Here is an 18,709-nt window from a genome sequence, read left to right as displayed (position 1 = left end):
AGTCATAAAGAGGGAAATGAATCCACCTCATTTCACAGACAAAGCGACGCACTTTGGGGACTCAATCCCTGTAAGTGCCATTAAGTGGAAATTGCCGTTCACATATTCCAGTGCTTTGATTAATTACTGTCTCACATGTGTTACCGTAAAGGACCAATGAAATATGGGAAACAAATTGCATGGCATTTTTGTATCGTGTTATGTAAAACCAGTTTAATTATTGACACATGTTTAGCCACCTGGCACGCATCGGGGTGGCTGGACAAGAATAGCAATCATACAATAGATATCATCAAAAGCAGTTGTGAGGGGAGAGCATTAAAAAGCCCAGGTCAAGTCTGATGGCATTGGCAGACCTTCACCATTGCAATTCAGTGTCAAGCGAAAAGGAATTGAGGTTATTGCCGCTTACAAAAGAGAGAGAGAGAAAGCGAGAGAGAGGGAGATAGAAAAAAACTCTCACTTTTAGATGAGAATTTAGCAGTTGTCAGACGTTCTGCTTTTTTGACAGTGGCACTCTGATAAATATTTAGTTGAGGAGGTGTTTGTGAAGGCTCCCCGAGCCCCCGGGGGGGACCTGCGCCGATCATCTGAAGATTTGTGTGATATCTTAAGGTAGCGTTCGGGATCTGAGAGCGGGCTTAGTCACGGCGGCAGTCGCGCAACGGAGTGGAGATTGAGTGAGGGGCTGCCGAGCAAATCCCAGATTTTCTCTCAGCTTTGTCATCCCCTGAAAAGCTCAACACCTATCAATTTAGGGGCCAGCCAACAGTAGATAAGAGTGATTTCTTCTCTCTCTCTCTCTCTCTCTCTCTCTCTCTCTCTTTCTCTCCCCTCATTCTTTCTTCTTTTCTCTTTTTGCCATAGACTCGTGGCCCACTTCAAAATGGCACCTCTCCTTTAGTGCGAGTGCACCGTGATGATGCTCCTTTTCCACTCAGTGTGCTGGGCTCTCTACCCGCCCCTCTCTAGGCCCACTTTCTGCCACCCACGCTCTTCTCAGAGACACCTTGAGGGCCCTTGCAGCAACGGGGGTAGTGGGGTGGGGGGTTGGAGGTGGTGGGGGGGGGGGGGGGTAGTGGGAGCTGCCTACTCGGCAGGAGAACTCCGAAGGTGATCCAAGCCCAGGCTGCTGCTGCTGCTGCTCCTGCCGCCGCCGCTCCCCTGCTTCCAAAACAGCCACGCGAGCCTGCGCGCTGGCGCCACACCTGATCTAGTTGACTGGCCTGTGTAAGTTAGGTAGGCAGTCCTGGCCCCCCTCTCCTCTCCTCCCTCCCTTCCCTCCCTCCCAATATGCACTTGGACCAGGGCGCAGGCTGCACCTTTTCGGTTCCGCGGGGATAGGGGGCCAGATGGAGGAATTTGATTAACCAGCAGTGGAAGACCAAATGTTCAATTGGATACAGAACCGGTGCTAGAAGAGGGGAGAGGGGGGGGGGGGAGTGGGTGAGAGGGGGAGGGGTGGTGGGCAGGGGGTAGGAATCTAAAATGGCTGGTTGGTGTGCGCCGGCCAACACTTTCCAAAAGGGAGGCGAACAGGCGCTGAGGTGCAGTAACGCAGAAGCCCTTTTCCAAGTACCAGCTGGGCCTTTTAGGAGCAGCTATCCCCACAGCAGACACTCGGCAGCCTCCGAGCAGCTTGACTTTACCATATGTGGAACTTTTTTTACGCTCCACCTGGTTCCCCCCGGGGACCCGCGCCACTGGGACGCCGGAGGCAGGTGAATTGCTCTTAATGCAAGGCACTGAATCACTGGGCCAGCAGCGGGAGCGAGAGGTGGGGGTGGGGGGCGGGTGTGGGTGGTGGTGGTGGTGGTGGGGTGGGGTGGGGGGAGGGAGGAGAGTGTGGGGGGGTGGGGGGTGCCTGGAGAGAGGAAATGGATCCGTATAAAAGCCTGGCTCGGACTGCCGCGACCTTGGAGCCTGCTCCCGCCGCCGCGGCATGGAGCGTGTGCTCCCGCGCGATGCTTCATTGTGCTCGCTTGCTGCCTTCCCCTCTCCACACACCACACGCACACGCTGGTTTCTCGTATTTTTTCTGCTTCCTCTCTTCATTTCACTGCCGGTGTGTGTCATTTTTTTTTGGTCTGGAGTGCTTTTTAAAAGGCAACTCGATCCATTCGGTGAAGCTGGCTATGTCTTTCATTTGCTCCATTTACTGTGTCTTCCGTCGCCCTCGGCAACCGAGCTCCCTCTCTTCCTCTCCAGCTGTCCTGTTTAATTCCGTTGTGTTGACGGTGTCAGCAGGCTGAAGACCTCTCCACGTACACCCTCTTCTGTCCATCCCAACGCACAGCAGATGGACTCCGTCTTATCTGTGTTATTTGTGAGGAATGTATAAGGGGGACAAAAACATGAGACAATGAAGCCATTATTGTCCCCTCTAGCCTGCATACCACACTGTTGGATATGGGAGAGGGGAATGTGATAGTCAAGGCTTGTAGCGCAGAGCAGCGTGGCAGAATGTTTGCCTCAGTCTGGACAGAGCAGTCGGGTGTGGTCAATCTGCCTCATCCGCTCCTCCTGGAATGGTGTCAGAACCGGGCAGGGTTTGGGGGCAGATAGTGGGCTTCACCTCCAAGGACAGTGGGTTAATGCTCGTGGAAGGGTCCAGAAGCCATTACTCAACCAACACGTAATGTCTGGCGTGTGTGTGTGTGTGTGTGTGTGTGTGTTTGTCCTATCCTCCACTTCATTCTGCTCCTCCTTCTTGGTCTTGTCTTTTTCTAATCCTTCCAAATGGCTTGAGCGAAACTCTGCCAGCAGAAAAAAATAGAGAAATGAGAAGAGAGAAAGAGGGAGAGAGCGCGTGTGTGTGTGTGTGAGAGAGAGAGAGAGAGAAAGGAGGGAGACAGAGGGGGGGGGGCGAGAGAGAGAAAGGAGAGAGACAGAGGGGGGAGAGAGGGAGAGAAACTGGGGTGTGGAGCTTTAAGCCATCAGCTGGAGATTTCACTTTGAAAAGCTGCCCTTTCCCCACCGAGGACACTCTCCTGCCTCCCCCACCAATCACAACACTCCGAGAGCCCAGCCGCAGCCAACACACGCTGACCCCGCGAGCGCTTGTTGGTTTGTTTTATTGTTTTGTTTGTGAGAATCTACGTGTGTACTTGTGTTTGTGTGTGTGTGTGTGTGTGTGTGTGTGTGTGTGTATAAGAGAGTTTGTTTTTGCTATCTGCGTTTGTATGTGTGTGTGTGTGTGTGTGTGTATGTGTGTGTGTTTTTCTTGTCTCTAGTCCTGTTTTTTTCCTGACAAGCCTGGCAGTAGGTCAGCGATGAGGTCTTTAGTAGAGGCAGCCAGGGGAAGTAGATCTCCGCAGCACCAGAAAGTGCACAACTCGTAGCTCGCATTTCTGATCTTCCAGCGCCGCGGCCGACATAATAGCGGAGCCAAGAGGATGGCTAGCGAGCACATATGGAAAATGGCCTGTTTTTAGGGGGGGGCGGGAATAGAGCTATTCATGCACAGCCGATTCCATCGGTCGACAGACATTCCTTGATACCCCTATTTGCGCAGCTGTGCCCGCGATTAAATTACCCTGCCCCCTCTTCTGCCACCCCCTCCCTAGCGTCCCTCACTGCCCCCCTCTCCCCCTCTCCTGCCCCCCACCCCCACCCCCGCTCCCATTCTGCCCCCACTCAGTGTTCTACCCCCCGCTTTCCCCCCACCTGTCAAGGAGGCTCTCAGGCGGCTTTGCGATAGAGAGCACGGTGGCAGGGGGCAGGTGAGAGGGGGGAATGAGGCGCACCCACCCCCGGACCCCTAGCGCCCCCTGCTGCCCAGCCGTGGCGGGGTTGATCCCCGGGAGTGAGCCCTGGCTGACGGTTGCAGCGGCGGAGGCGGGTGCAGGGTGGGTGGGTGGGTGGGGGTGGAGAGAGCGCCATGATGCGGGGTGACGGAGGGGAGGGGGTGGGGGCCTGCCCCGAGAGACGAGGCAGTAACAGTCACGGCGCACCATGAGCTCTGACAGGCCTTTGGGGAGAGAGGGAGGGAGAGAGGGAGGAGAGAGGGAGAGAGGGAGAGAGGGTGGGGGGAGTGGGATTGGTGCTGTCAGCTGTTCCAGCAGTGCCGAGTGCAGGGAGTCGGCGTCCGCCGGGAGTGAATTACTGAAGGCTTTTCTTCTCTGCCTGGGTTGGAGCATTTTTTTTTTGGGTGAGTTTGTGTGTGTGTGTGTGTGTGTGTGTGTGTGTGTGTGTGTGTGTGTGTGTGTGTGTGTGTGAGAGAGAGAGAGACAGAGAGAGAGAGAGAGAAAGAGTGTGTGTTGTGTGTTCACATGTATGCATTGTGTGATTGTGTGTGTGAGGGTGTGTGTATCTAAGGGAGAGTGAGAGTATATGTGTGTGTGTGTGTTTGTGCACTCGGTGTGAGTGTGTGACTGTGTGTGTGTGTGTGTGTGAGAGAGGGGGGGGGGTATAATTGAGAGCACAGAGGGATCCTCGTCTTTCCATCTTATGGTTCCGAGGTGAAGACAAGAGCCCGCGGGGGCCCCCTGTCAGTGCGTTTGGGCGCGCTCAGTGCAGACTTCAATAAAAACACACAAAAAGAATTCCCCCACAAGGGCGCCTCGCCTGAAATGCCTTCGCCAATGGAAGAGATTTCAGTTTTCAGTGAATCATTTAGTGTGCGACCCTGTGTTCGCTACACGACGTGACAGTGACTGAGTACTCTTCACGAAAAAAAAGAAAAAAGAAGAGAAGAAAGATACCAAATTACCTTTCTCACACATAATGTTACACGTGTATTCCCTTTCTGACTCTTTTTGTGACGGCGGTGTCAGTGGTATACGAGAGGAGCAGTCTTGCGCTGTGTAGGCACTTCAACCTATTTAGTTGAGTGTACAATAGCAAGATGGCTGTCCTGAGGGAGGCCTTCTAATGTTAATCTCAAACATGCAGTGGAAAAGGTGCAGAGCGGAAAACAAAAGTGTCAGAAGCCCCTCTACGTTTCAAGCGTCTATATACAAGTGGGAATGAGTGTTTCTTTCGCTTTGTGTGTCTCTACTTTTTTGTTGTTTTGTTTTTTTTTTCTTTTCTTTTTTCCGTCTTTATTTCTCCATTTTTTTTAAACTTTTGTTTGTGCAAGTGCATTTGTTTATCGACAGGGAAAGTTCCAGGTTTTATGTGTGGCAAGTTTATTTTAGGAGACTGGTGGTTGGTGGGTTGCGTCTAGGCCGTGGAGGTAGACAGAGATGGTGGTGTCACTGTCTCGCGCCTCCTTGGGATGCGCAAGTGAAGCCGGCGAAGCTCTCCAAGAAGCTGTCACTCACACAACTGTGTTTTAATCATGGCTTTCCCACTTGGAGGAAAGAAAAAGCGGTGACGGATTCCGCCGGAGCATCTTCCCCTGGACAGTTCTGTCCCGGTGTCGTGCGGAGTTCCCTTTTTAAGAGCGTCTCCTCCGAGGCCTAATGCAGTGATTTGTTAGGGGAAATCAAACGAGGCCTCCAGTTGTGTCTTGTTTGACAAGTACATGCTCGGCACTGCAAATGAATAGTTTGAGAGACATAGAAGAAAAAACCCTGCAAAACCGTGAAGCTGGAAAGATGTCGAAGATTGGCCCGCTTTGCCACCCTCGCCCTAACTATTTGTTTTGTCTCTCGTGCTGTCATGGTTCCTCAGCACCGCATGTTGCCCACATATGCTATCGAACAGACTTTAAAGTGATCTTATTTATTTTTTTCACCCTGGCCACTGCCTCGAGCTTCCCAGCGGCCTGGGGGCTCACCCTCACTGGTCTCCACAGCGGCGTGGATGTTTGATTGCGCGCGGTGTCAGGCGGTGGTCTGTTTGAGTGAGGGCCTTGTCAGTTAGCAGATCCCCCTCAGCTCCTGCTTCAGGCGTCCGATTCGCCGGGGTTGGTTGGGGTTGGTTGGGGGGGTGGGGGGGGTTGGTCTTTGCGTGACATCTCCTCCGGCCCATGGCAGCTCCCCCTGGCCCCCTCCAGAGAACGGACCTCTTGTTTGGGAGAGCTCCCCCTGACAGTCTTAATGGACAAGCGCTGCGTCTCTGCACATGTCCAGAATAAGTGCTCTGGGCTTTATTCCCTGCCATCCCCACCCCACCCCACCCCTACCCCTCACCCTCCTCTGCTCTGTCCCAGACTTTTGTTTACAGTGGGAGACTCGGTAGACCTGCCAGACAGCGATGAGCTCAAAGCCCTGGGAAAGCAAGGAGAATCCCCAGGCTGTGTGTGTGTGTGTGTGTGTGTGTGTGTGTGTGTGTGTGTGTGTGTGCGTGTGTGTGTGTACGTGTGTGTGTGAGACAAAGGTGGGAGGGAGCTGGGATCCGGAGACATCTGTAATATTCCCCAACCTCGCAGGCCTTCCTGCCTCCCTCTGAAGGCTGCATCCTTGACAGGTGGACCTGTGTGGCTCCTGTTCCTTCCCACCTTACCAGCCCCGTCTCTCCCCCTGCCCACAGTGTCTGAAACAGAGCTGGTGTTTTGTTGCGGTGCTTGGGCAAGGCCCGTTAGCCACCAGCGTCCTTGCCCGTAAGAGACGGCAGCGAGTAAACACCCAGAGATATGGATCGCACCTTGCGGGAGCTTGAGATCATGCCGAAAGTAAAATAAGAGACCAAGCTTCATGTAGATATGTATGTGAGTGCACACACATACACACACACACACATACACACACACATACACACACACACACACACACACACAAGCGCATGACGTGAGGCCACGGGGAGATGAAAATATCTCCGTCTCGTCTCCACGAAGTCCTGCCCATGCCGAGCGCGCATCTCCGCCCGGCGAACCCCACGGAGTGATTTGCGGGCTCTAATCTCAAAGGAGCCGATCCTGCTCGCCTCCTAATTCATTGGACATGCTCCCGGCAACCTGTCTGGCTCCCCTCGTGATGCGCATGCCTCTCGTGGACACGCAATTGGTCAGCCTCGCCTGTTTCCGAAAAATCAGGGAAACTATGGCAACGGGAGTCGGGTAGGCAGCATCCGTCGGAGCACGCGAGGTGAGGCGCCCTTCTGACGCCGAGGTGTGCTTGCAGTCGCCTGCTCTCTCTCTCTCTCTCTCTCTCTCTCTCTCTCTCTCTCTCTCTCTCTCTCTCTTTCACACACACACACACACACACACATACACACACACACACTCATAAACACACACACACACACACACTTACTGTTTATTTATTATTATCTTCAATATCTATGCAGATGAGTTAGCATATAAATGGTGTGGGGCGCAGCCCCCGTAGCGCGTGCAGCTAGCTCGTGCCGCTCGGCGGTAATTGCGGGTCTGGGGGAGTGCGTGCGTCGGCTAAATTAAAGCGAGCGGGGCCCAGGTGTCCCCGTGTGCGTGCGGCGAGGTGAGGCGCAGGGGCCGTGCCAGCAGGGTGCGCCATTCCAAATTTGCCATCAGCCACCGAGGGGAGGGGGAAAGGCAGCGCGGAGCATCGCAGTCGGAGATGTCACATTCGGGGGACGAGATTACCAGTCACCGCGGCCCCCCGCGTGGCAGCTGTGGGCAGGCAGGGAGGGAGGGAGGGAGGGAGGGAGGGTGGGGGAGGCTGCAGCAGGCATACGGGCGGAGGTGCAGTAACTGGCTCGGCTCACAACAACAACCCAACCCGCCCCGGTGGAGTCCCCCGTGCTTCCATCCTCTCTCCGTGTTCCTGGACGAGGGGAAGGGACACACGCGTGGGCGGCACGAGGCGCGCCGTGGTAGCCTGTGCTTTCTCGTCGCCCGTGCCAATCGGTGTCTTACTCGTTCCTCTTCGCACTGCCAAGTTCAGCAAAGCAGGGCGAGAAAAGGGAGCGCACCTCTTCTTCCTCAGCCTCGGCTGTCGTGCGGAGCCATGGCTGTTTTTTCATTCAGGCAGCAGTGGCGTCTCCGGTGCTACGCACGACGGACAGCTATCACTAGCGCCTCCTTCATCTGGCCCTCTCTCTCTCTCTCTCTCTCTCTCTCTCTTTCATACTGTAAGTGCCTATCCTACACCTTTATCATCCTGCGGCATTACCATAACATGAGGCCAGGAATAGCCTCAAAGACACAGCGCTCAGCACTGCCGTTGCCTCCACTCCTCTCCTGGCCGGCAGTTGAACCGCCGCCAAGCTCCAGCGTCGTTGTTGCAGGGGCCCGGAGGCCTGTCGGGGGGGGGGGAGAGAGAGCGAGCGAGAGAGGGGCGGAGGGGGACATTCCACACGGCGTACCTCACCCTGCAGCCCTCGCCACACTCGCTCACTCGCCACCATTAGCTAATTACATACAGGTGTTTTCTTCCCCCACTTTTTCCTCTCTCCTCATCTAATAAAATTGTAAGGATAAATACATAAAGAAAGAGAAGAAGGGAAAAAGGAGTATGTCGGGGGTTGGGGGGTTAGCTCGAGGGGGTGGGTGGGTTTTGGGGGGGGTGTTGGGGTGTTGGACGGGAAAAAAAATGTCTAGAGGAAGTGGCTGAATGTGCTGTGTGAAGCAAATTATCGCCCCATGTAGATTCATCACCTCTCCCCGCTGGATTAGAGAAGGGCCTTTCTAATGAAGTTCGCCCCGTCAAAATGAAGGGACTAATTCTGATTTAGCTGAGGTAATGAACTTCCCCTCTCCTGGCGAGAGGAGCACCATGGGGCGAGCGAGGAAGAGGAGCCACAGCGGCATCAACAGAGAGAGAGAGAGAGAGGGAGACAGAGGGAGGGAGGGAGGACAGCAAGAAGAAAGAAAAAGAAAAAAGTACATGTCTCAGTGACGAGAGAAAGAGACAGTGAGAAAGAGAGAGAGGGGAGATAAAGAGAGAGAGAGAGAGAGAAAGATTGAGAAGAGAAAACATTATGCAAAATGCCTGTCTGGTATTTGCTGAAATGTATTACATTTCCAGCACGGGTGCCTGTGTTATATAAAATTATGCTAATGCCTTTTGGCCCGCTGTGAGTGGCGGCTTGCTGGTCCTGAGCATGCGTGCCTGGCCGCAACATGGAGCGCGCTCAGTGGGACTCGCCTTTTCTATTAAGGAAAACCTCCAGACACCTGATGATGAATTCTCTTTCGCCAAATGTTCCCCCGTTTTGGGGGGCTAAAATATGAGCGTTTCTCTAAATGACTTGGGAGAGCGCAGCGAGGTGCGAGGTGGACGGCGCTGTGCGGAGGGGGGGGTGGGGGAGGTGAGGGGTGGGGTGGGGTGGGGTGGGGTGGAGAGGAAGGGGAGGGGGTCCCTCTGCACCCGGCTCAGGGAGTCAATTAAGCCAAGCGCTGATAATTATAAGCCGCCGGAACACAGGGGCTGGCTAATTGTCGAGAGCTCCATGCCGAGAGCCCAGCCGAGGGGCCTGCGCTACCCTCTGCCGTCCCATTGTGTGGACTTTGTGGACCCGTAAGACGCGCGCGCTCCATCCCCGCACTGCCACAAAAAGGCGCTGGGAGAGTTGTGGGGGGGGGGGGGGGGGGGGGTTGAGCAAAGGCACGGGGAAATGGGAAGAAAGGCTTGCATGTGTGCGCAATTAACTTTACATTCTTCCCATTCAACTCCTCCCCGAGCAGATCTGAGATTCAGCCTGCTCCCTTCTGGTCTCAAGCTCCACACATTCTCTCTCATCTCACTCTTTCTCTTTCTCTCTCTTTCTCTTTCTCTCTCTCTCTTTCTCTCCTATTCTCTTTTCTGTCTTCCTCATGTGTCTGGCATCATCATACTGTCTCAGTTAAGTGAAGAGACAGAGCTCCAAACATCTACTTGACCTGTTGCCTCGCTGGCCCTAGCTTGAGGCGTCTGTCTGCGGCTCAGAGGCTGCTGGTGCAGTCCCCCTGGCTGAGCCTCAGTGCAGAGAGCTGGACAGACCCGTCTGCAGGGGACCTTCTCTTACTATCCATCTTGCAACTCAGAAGCCCGCACTGTTTGTCCCCAGTGGTGCCCCCATACCTGCTTCTACCCAGTGCATCCACACATCAGCCCATAAATGGGTGTTTGTGTGCTGGTGTATGTGTGTGTGTGTGTGTGTGTGTGTGTGTGTGTTTGCACTCTTTGGTTCGGTGTCTCTTTTTTCACACTCCTTGTTTGTGTGTGCACGTCTGCGAGGTGAACTTCGCTGACCCGTCGGCTGCTAATTGGCCGTGGGAGCCCACAGTAGGCCGCGGCATTAAGAATTCTGGCGAATCATCATCATGAGTGAGAGTAGAGGAGAGGAGAGGAGAGCCTGGCCGCAGCGCCGCAGCACTCCAGAGCCCTCTCCAGGCAGCTCGGTCCAGGCCAGGCCAGCGCTGTGCTGTGCTGTGCCGCGCTGCACCGGTGTCCAGCTGCATTGCGTGAGAGCAACGCTGGTGGTGTGTGTGTGTGTGTGTGCGAGTGTGTGAGTGTGTGAGAGGCTTCGTGATTGCTCCTGCTCAACTTTAGCCACATGCTAATTAGAGGGCAGCATGCTGGGAGCTGCTGGCGCAGTGATGTCTTACTAGTCTGTCTGACAGGGAGCGTTGGGTGGAGAAGAGGCCCCTTGATCAGCTGGCCCTCCTCTTTGAGTGATTCACTTTATACACATGCATACATACACACACACACACAATGCACATAAACAAACAAACACACACATAATGCATATGTGTGTAGATTGAGAGGGAGACAGAGAGGAAGATGGGGGTAGAGAGAGAGTGCATATGTTTAAAAGTGCACTGCGAAGCTAAACTGTTTTAGTAGTGTTTGAACTTGATGACATCACACCAAGGGGTCAGCTAGCACAAGGCCGTTACATGATGTCTCTCTTGCTTTCGCCCTGTGATATTTTTTTTCTCCCATTACTCTTTTACGGTAACCCCGTTTTCAGTGGCGGAGTGTGTGTATGTGTTTGTGTGTGTGTGTGTGTGTGTGTGTATTTGTGTTTGCATGTGTGTGTGTGTGTGTGTGTGTTTGCATGTGTGTGTGTGTATTTGTGTTTGCATGTGTGTGTGTGTGTGTGTATGTGTGTGTGTGTGTGTGTGTGTGTGTGTGTGTGTGTGTTTTTCCAGCTGTTTCCCTCGCGCTTGCGAGCTCTCAGGCTCGCGCTCCTCTCTGCGCCGCTCCCAGGGGCGACCCGGGCTGGATGCTTCCTTCATCATCGTCTGGCTCCCGCTTCGCTTAGGGCCTCTATCTCCAAAACCAACCTACTTCCACATGAGGGGCTGTACTGTGCTCTCTCACGGGAACACTCACACACCACTCCACAAACACGCACACACACACACGTACACTCAAACACACACACACACACACACACACACACACACACATACACACACTCGGTGGGGGGTGGAGTCAATTTGTATTCACCCATAATTCCCAGGGCCTTAATCAGTCTGATTTTCCCCCATTATCTGTTAATAGATGGCTCCTGTGGTGAGAGAAACTATGGAAACCCACCTACTGTTTACAGGTCCGGGGCAGACCAAAGCATCCGCTCGTTTGATGCTGCCCTTGACAGAAATACCCGCACTGTTATGAAAGTCATAACTTTTTAGCCCTTGTTTGAGGACAAAGGCACTGAGTGTGATGAACCTGATTCACAATAGCATACGCACATTTTGTTCCCTTACACTGTTCTTTAAGGTTGTTCTCTGACAAAATAACGCCGAATATACCAAATAGTAACTTTTAAGCGTAATTCGACATTCTCATATTGTAGCGCATAGGGGAAATGGATTTGTGTAAGGTCGGTTCGGCCATCTTTCTTTGCTGCAGTGGTACCTTCTCGGGCCCCTTTAAGAGCAAGCATCATGAAATGTTCACCAGGCCCTGGAGAGAACAGTAAATCTATGTATCAGATTTTTCTGCACCAATGCCAAGTGCTAAAACCGATCCTGAGGTCCCCCCTCCACACACACACGCACGCACTCACACACACACACACACACACCCACACACACACACACATATACACACACACACACACACACACACACACACACACACACACACACACCATCCATGTCTCCTCCATCCCACCCCTGTTGGACTGGCGTCTCAGCAGAATAGTTAGCGGGCAGGGGATATTTGCAGCACCATCCGGCCGGTCAGCTTGGGGGAGCTCAGAGGGAGGCGGGGGCCAGGCAGGGCTGGACTGGACGTTTTAATAAAGCTCAGTGCTACACTCAAAGGCAGGCTCGCCGACTGTGCTGGACTTCACCCTCCCTACAGACCCTTCACCTCTCCACACAAACACACACACACACACACACACACACACACACACACACACACACACACACACACACTTCTGCCCCCCTCCCCTGGCCATGCTTTCTCAATGTGCCCAAGTCACATTGGCTCACTGGTCCAGTTAAACCCACGAGTGCACACACACACACACACACACACACACACACACACCCTTACACAGACATACTGCAGGTGTACATGCATACATACATCATGATTTGCAAGTTCACCCAGACTGTCACCCAGGGGTAGAAAAGAAAGCCACAGTATCAAAAACAAGGGACCATTCGATGGCTGTTCCAAGCACCTACTGTAGAACAAACTAGCATCGCTGAGTGTTTTTGCTTCCACATCGTATTTATTTTTTCTGGAGCATCCTCCACATGGGAGAGTGATCAGGCATGTTAAGGAGCTGTGAAACACATAGCACATGAGCCACAGGAAGAGCAGGATATGCAGATGGACCACGTTCCTCCTCTGTGTCAGGGATGCACTGCTGGGGTGGGAGCACCAGGGTCGCCTCTTACGAGGACAGAGGGACAGACTCCTGGCAGACCAGAGCAATTGCATTAGGAAGGACAGAGAGAGAGAGAGAGAGAGAGAGAGAGAGAGAGGTGCAGTGGGAAGGACAGCATGGTGAAAGTAAAGAACAATAACTGAAGTGGTCGAGGAAAAGTGGAGAGAATGGAAACAGTGTTTGGCAAAGAGAAAGAGAGATAGAGAAAGAGAGAGAAAGAGAACAGACAATCCCCATGTGGTTCTGTGTCTTGCTCAGTTCTCTCCATCTTGCAGAGGGGTGGAGGCCCCCTCTGCGGATAAGTTGATTGGACAGCCCAGTGGGGAGGTCAGTCAGTAACAGGAAGTGACCTCATCTGGACGAGGGAGCCGCTGGAGCGCAGAACCAGATGACTTCCTCCCTAGGCCCCCGCTGCGCGAGCGCTGCCAGGAAGATCTGGCGCATGGCCTGGCTCTGAGACGTGGAACTCTTTTACCTCCGTCCTCACATCCGGGGTGGTCAGATGAGGGCAAGGACGCCAGTGTGTAAACAACACGTCGATGAGGAGCATATGTGCATGTGTGAGTGTGTGTGTGTGTGTGTGTGTGTGTGTGTGTGAGAGAGAGAGAAAGGAGTAAGTGAGTGTGTGTGTGTGTGTGTGTGTGTGTGTGTGTGTGTGTGTGTGAGAGAGAGAGAGAGAGAAAGGAGTAAGTGTGTGTGTGTGTGTGTGTGTGTGTGTGTGTGTGTGTGTGTGTGTGTGTGTGCACGCATGCGTGCTTGTGTGTGTATGTGTGTGTTGGTGTTTTACAGGTTCAGAAGAGGGTAGGGCAGCGTTAATAGTGGTGCCTCTAAACTCACAGGACTCACTGTGTCACATCACAGGCAGATCAGGCTGCCAGTGGTGAGTGTGTCCTGGCTGTGGCCTGCTTTTTTGGAGAAAAACAACAAGCTCAGTGGAGTGAAGGCCAAAAAAAGAAAAGACAGTTATTCACCAGTGTGGTTTCCTTTTTCACAACGCAGGGGGGTTTGGAGAGGGGGGGTTGTGCACAGGGCACTAAACCAGCCCTGTCTCCCTTCCAAGTCCAAGGAGTTATTTATATCTGACTTTACTCTGTTCCGACGCCCCAGGAAGACAATAGCAGGGGAGTTCATGCCGAGACGATGTGAGGCATTCCTGTCCATGTCTGTTTTTAATGCTGTGGCCTCGCACAGTGCTGCCTGGGATTGCCAGATGTTTCTGAAGAACGCTCACTGACATAAAAAACGCATTAAGACTAGCTGAGTAGCACTATCATCTTGTGATGTATCATTTCTAATAGGTTCTTAAGTAGTAGGTCATGAATAGTTATTATCCAGACTATAGTCACAGAATGCGAGTATTATGAGCCATATCAGTCAAGAGCGTTAAATCAAGCTGTTCTTTGTGCGTTTTCTTCTGTGATTCTTCAGTAATTCTGAGCTAAGAATTGGATGCATAATTATTTCCACCTTATTAGCTATTATAGAATATTGCTTGATAAACAGTCCTAGATGAGAAATGATAGAAAATATGCTATGACCAAAGCCATTTGAAATTAGAAATGTTGTCACACATTTAGCACAATTCACCACCATTCGTTTGAGAGCCTGATTACACCGATGTTAGTAAGTGCAATTAAAAAGTTGCGTCAACGCCAAACATGGCCCATGAATACGGCTGCCCATGTGGTTTAATGTACCCTCTGAGCAGTGCCCCAACAATTGGTCATAAAAAAGGAAATGAGAAAATAACCAATAATATGTGAGCGGGGATTTGAGGCCTAGTGGGTGGAATATGGCAGGCTGGGATTGGCTTTTTTTTGTTTTTGTTCTTTTCGGAGGGGGGTTTGTATGGTGGTTCAGGTGGCAGGGATTGCCAGGTCTGTCGCGGTCCGGCCTGCTAAGCGTCCCCCCATGGGTCTTATGGTGGGCCGCAGCTGTTTGGGGTGTGGGGCAGGGTGTGGGTGTGGGGCAGGGGGTGGGTGTGGGGGGTGCGCGGGTACGGCTGGCATCTCTGGGCCCATATGGTGGGCGCTGGGCCGTAGAGACGGCAAATCAGTCACGGATGAGCCCCCCAGGTGGCCTCACTTTCACTGGCTGCTGATGGAGTGGACAGAGGAGCCCATCACCATTCTGCACAGGAAGAGAGAGAGAGGGAGAGAGAGAGAGAGGGAGAGAGAGAGGGAGGGAGAGAGGGAGAGAGAGAGAGAGGGAGAGATAGAGAGAGGGAGAGGGAGAGAGAGACAGAGAGGGAAAAGGTAGAGAGGGATGAGGATGAGAGACCAGTTGATGTTCTGGTCTGAGTCAGCACATAGGCATGTGGCAAACGAGCTGGTCGGGTCACAGCCCAGTCCACACACACACACACACACACACACACACACACACACACACAAACACATACACACCTCTCTGCATCTACATTCACTATAGGGTAGCAGCAGGGAGTCGAGGGGTCACACTAATCACAGCCAAATAGATCTGAGACTTCAAATATGTCTGCTTTTTAAAGAAGGGCTCCTACGATGCGAATCCGGCTCTTCAGTGCTTTGTGACTGATTTCAATGAGAATGCATGTTTTTCTGTAGCTGTGTTGAATCGTTCAGTTTGGGCTCACTGATGTGACACACTGGAAATACTTTGCTTTCTCCCTCTTGACATGAGTGCATCGTAAAAAAAGAGAGAGCTCTGCCTGCCTGGTTGGAGTGCAAGACCCAGCCCAGGCAATTAGGCCCCCCGCTGGTCGTCCAATTTATGCCTGATGGGAGCAGATCACACATAATATTACATTTTTCCCTTTAACTATGAAAGTCACAGGCAGGCGCCTTTGACACAAGGATGTCGCCGCCAAATTAAAAGGGAAGGTGGGGGGGGGGGGGGGGGGGGGGGGGGTGGTGGATGAGATGGAGGTGCAGGTGGAGTTAAAAAAAGAGGCAGGGTCAGGATCCTTCACTGCCACCAGCAGTCTCCATCTCAAATGAGCTCTTTTGCTTCTTCTGGGTAGTGTGGTGAGTCTGTGAGGGGAGGCGAGAGTGTGTGTGAGAGTGTCTGAGATGGTCTACTCATGCGGTCTGGTGTTCTCTCTCTGTTTTTACACTGTTCTCTCAGAAGAGGGGCTGAACCACGAGTGTAAGCTGTGCAACCAGACCTTCGACTCGCCCGCCAAACTCCAGTGCCATCTCATCGAGCACAGCTTCGAGGGCATGGGTGGCACCTTCAAATGTCCCGTGTGCTTTACAGGTGAGTTTTACTGTGCATGTGTGTGTGAGTGTGTGTGTGAGTGTGTGTGTGTGCACATGTGTATGTGTGTGTGGCTGTAAGTTTGTCTGTCTGCCATTACCCAAAACTTAAATTTAAAAATACTTAAAGTTCATTTTATACAGTTCATAAAGTACAGTTGAAGTATAATCCCAAGTTTACTAGTTCAATAGTAGAAATGTACTTGTATGTTGATACTTCTTCAGACTAAATTGGCCCACTTTCAGTTTATAATAGTAAACTCTTAAGTACTGAGAACTATACTGTAAGTAAACTACACTACAAGTGAATTTATAGGTGTATTGTTTACTAACACTAACACATTTCTATTGTTTATTTATGATTTATATATATTGCATTCATATTACACACACACCAATGGCGTAGGTATTAAGTATATTTAAGTATAAGTACTAAGTATAGGCTAGATATACTTAAACCTTTATGTATGCTTATCAGGATAAGCCAAGTATAGTTCAATTTAGTGTATCTCTGATCAGTACACAAAAAATATGCTATACGTATGCTTAGTTCAAAATAAGTAGACCAATAGTACAATTTCATAAACTTCTTTTTGCTAAGGTGTGTATAGGTATCCATGACAGGGAATGAATATGACACCGACATGTTGTTCAGCTGCAACTGTAACTGCTTCATACAGCTACACAAAGTGCACTTTGTGCCCTTACCACAGCAACTCCACGTTCAGCCAACGCCATTCAGCTCTACTTAGCACGTAACCCCCCCCCCCCCCCACACACACACACACACACACACACCCACAACTGTCAGATCAGGGGCATTCATGTGCCTCATGTGCCGTTCACCTCGGATGGTTGATGCTTGTGCTAAATGTAGCCAGGCAGCAGCAGAGGAAGTGAGGTTTTGTAGACCACGGTGACTACTCAGCTCTGCAATTTGCCTGTTTTCTCCTGCAATCCCTTCCGAATGGATGGAAAGCAGTGACTGCAGAGAGAGGAAAAGAGAGAGAGGGGGGGGAATAAAAGAGGATGTGCTAATTGTAGATGTTGGTGGTAATGATCTCATCTGTCTCTTAGCATGGAGGTGAGGGGAGCAGCCTTCTCTGGAGAGTGCTGCTCCCCTCCTCTTGTGTCACTGGGGTTAAATATCTGGATAATGAAATCTGAAAAGCTGTTAGCTGCGCTTCTCCACTCCTTTGTCACTCGTGTTTTTAGCACAGCCCTTAAAACATCTCTCTTTCTATTTTAAAGCAACCTTTCTCTTTGCTCACTTTTATTGTGATGGTGCTTCACTGGTGTGCATTGTGTTCAGAAATGCAGCATGTCTTTATTAACTTGTGAGCACATTTTTCCATTTCATACACAGGAAAATTCAGCTTTTTTGACTTTACATGCCAGACTTTGTACTTTCTGCAATTCAGCATTTTTCTTTTTCTTTTTGAGTTGTTTTTCTGTGTCTTTTATTTCCTCTGTTGTCAGGACTTTGGTGGTGCTCTCTTTAAGCTTTTCAAATCCTATAATCAATATGGCGGGCTCCCATCTGCCTCTGCCTGTCTATCAGATGCTGTCAGCTCCACAGACACCCCACCAGTCTTTTACTGTACTTGTCAATTTTATAACTCCTCTCACTGCAGTTTGGCAACATGCAATTTAAATTTCCCTTTGCTTGTCCATCTTGTTACTGACCTATGCTAGAAATGCAATGATAGCATGTATGCTTTATACATACTTTCGTATTCTTCTTTGCTTTTCAGTAAAAGCCATCATTGTGTATTAGGTGTGACAAACAGGCCTCCTCTCTCCTTTATATTAATATTGATCGATGAAAGAGAGAGAGAGAGAGAGTGAGACAGAGAGAGTGAGAGAGAGAGAGAAGAGCACCCTCAGGACAGTCTCTGCAGTACAAATGCAGGGGGTCTTAGATGGAGGAGATTGAAGGTGTGCAGCAGATTATTGTTAACACTCAGGAGACTGCAGGTCTGCATTGTCCTCTGTGTGTTTCCTTCACTTCACAATGCCACCACTCCATTCGCAAAAAAACACCGACCCTGAGTCTTAAGTTCCTCTGAATTTTTTCTTTAGATTTGTTCCTCCATCTTCCGTCTCCTCAGCGGTGTTGCTTTGAAACACAAACATTGTTCAAAACCATGCTTCAGCCCCGGAGTGACCACAGTCATTTCTAAGAATGGCCCAGGCCATCAGAGTGCCAAGAGAAAGAAGAAGGTTGGCGATACACACTGGCAAAGTGGGCTAAAACAGCAGTGCCTGCCAAAAAGTAGAGGGGAACGTTGGCACAGAAGGAGGAAGAGGAGGAGGAGGAGAAGAGAAGGGGAGGGGAGCGGAGAGGGAAAACAATGGGGGGAAAAGTGGAGTTGAAGAGAGGTCCAGAAGCCCTGGAAGATGACAGAGAGCCCCTGTCTCTCCGGGCTGGTTTGACAGGTGTCAGAAGTGGGGGAGCCTGCAGCGAGAAGCCCCAGGAGTCTCCATGCAGCAGCCAAGGTGCAGCGAGTGATTTGGACTACCAGGGTTTACACCGGCTCAAAAGAGCCCGGGATGAAAGCCACGCGCTCGCGCTGCTCCCAAGTTTCTCTGAACACTGTACACAGCGTTCGTATTTGAAAAAGCACCCGGTGTACACAGCATGCATCTAGATGTTTCCTTCACTTGCTCAGTATAAGAGGCTGGAAAAAACAATATTGTCAAAATGATAATATAGTTATTTTATATAAATATGACATTAAAAAAATTTGGTGGTCTAAATAATAGTAGAGTACTACATATAGTAAAGACCGTGGATATGTAGATGATTATTAGACAAAGTGAAT

General features: G+C 51.3%; 1 protein-coding gene across 6 annotated transcripts in view; it reads left to right on the top strand.

Moving 5' to 3' along the window:
• Positions 1-18,709, top strand: part of znf521 (zinc finger protein 521) — a 104,959-nt gene that overhangs the window by 67,559 nt on the left and 18,691 nt on the right. For 4 of the 6 annotated variants that reach the window (XM_076293518.1, XM_076293517.1, XM_076293515.1 and 1 more), the window contains one exon: positions 15,754-15,885. In XM_076293518.1, coding sequence (XP_076149633.1) covers positions 15,754-15,885 — 132 coding nt within the window. The remainder of the gene's footprint in view (positions 1-15,753; positions 15,886-18,709) is intronic. The other 2 variants (XM_076293516.1, XM_076293514.1) reach the window with 1 other exon arrangement.

This window comes from Alosa pseudoharengus, unplaced genomic scaffold (genome assembly GCF_046254945.1).
Source record: "Alosa pseudoharengus isolate Yale_2024_CS ecotype anadromous, Long Island Sound unplaced genomic scaffold, YU_APseudo_1.1 YU_APseudo_1.1_scf_2, whole genome shotgun sequence".
Taxonomy (NCBI): Eukaryota; Metazoa; Chordata; class Actinopteri; order Clupeiformes; family Clupeidae; genus Alosa; species Alosa pseudoharengus.
This window is presented reverse-complemented; position numbering and strand designations above follow the sequence as displayed.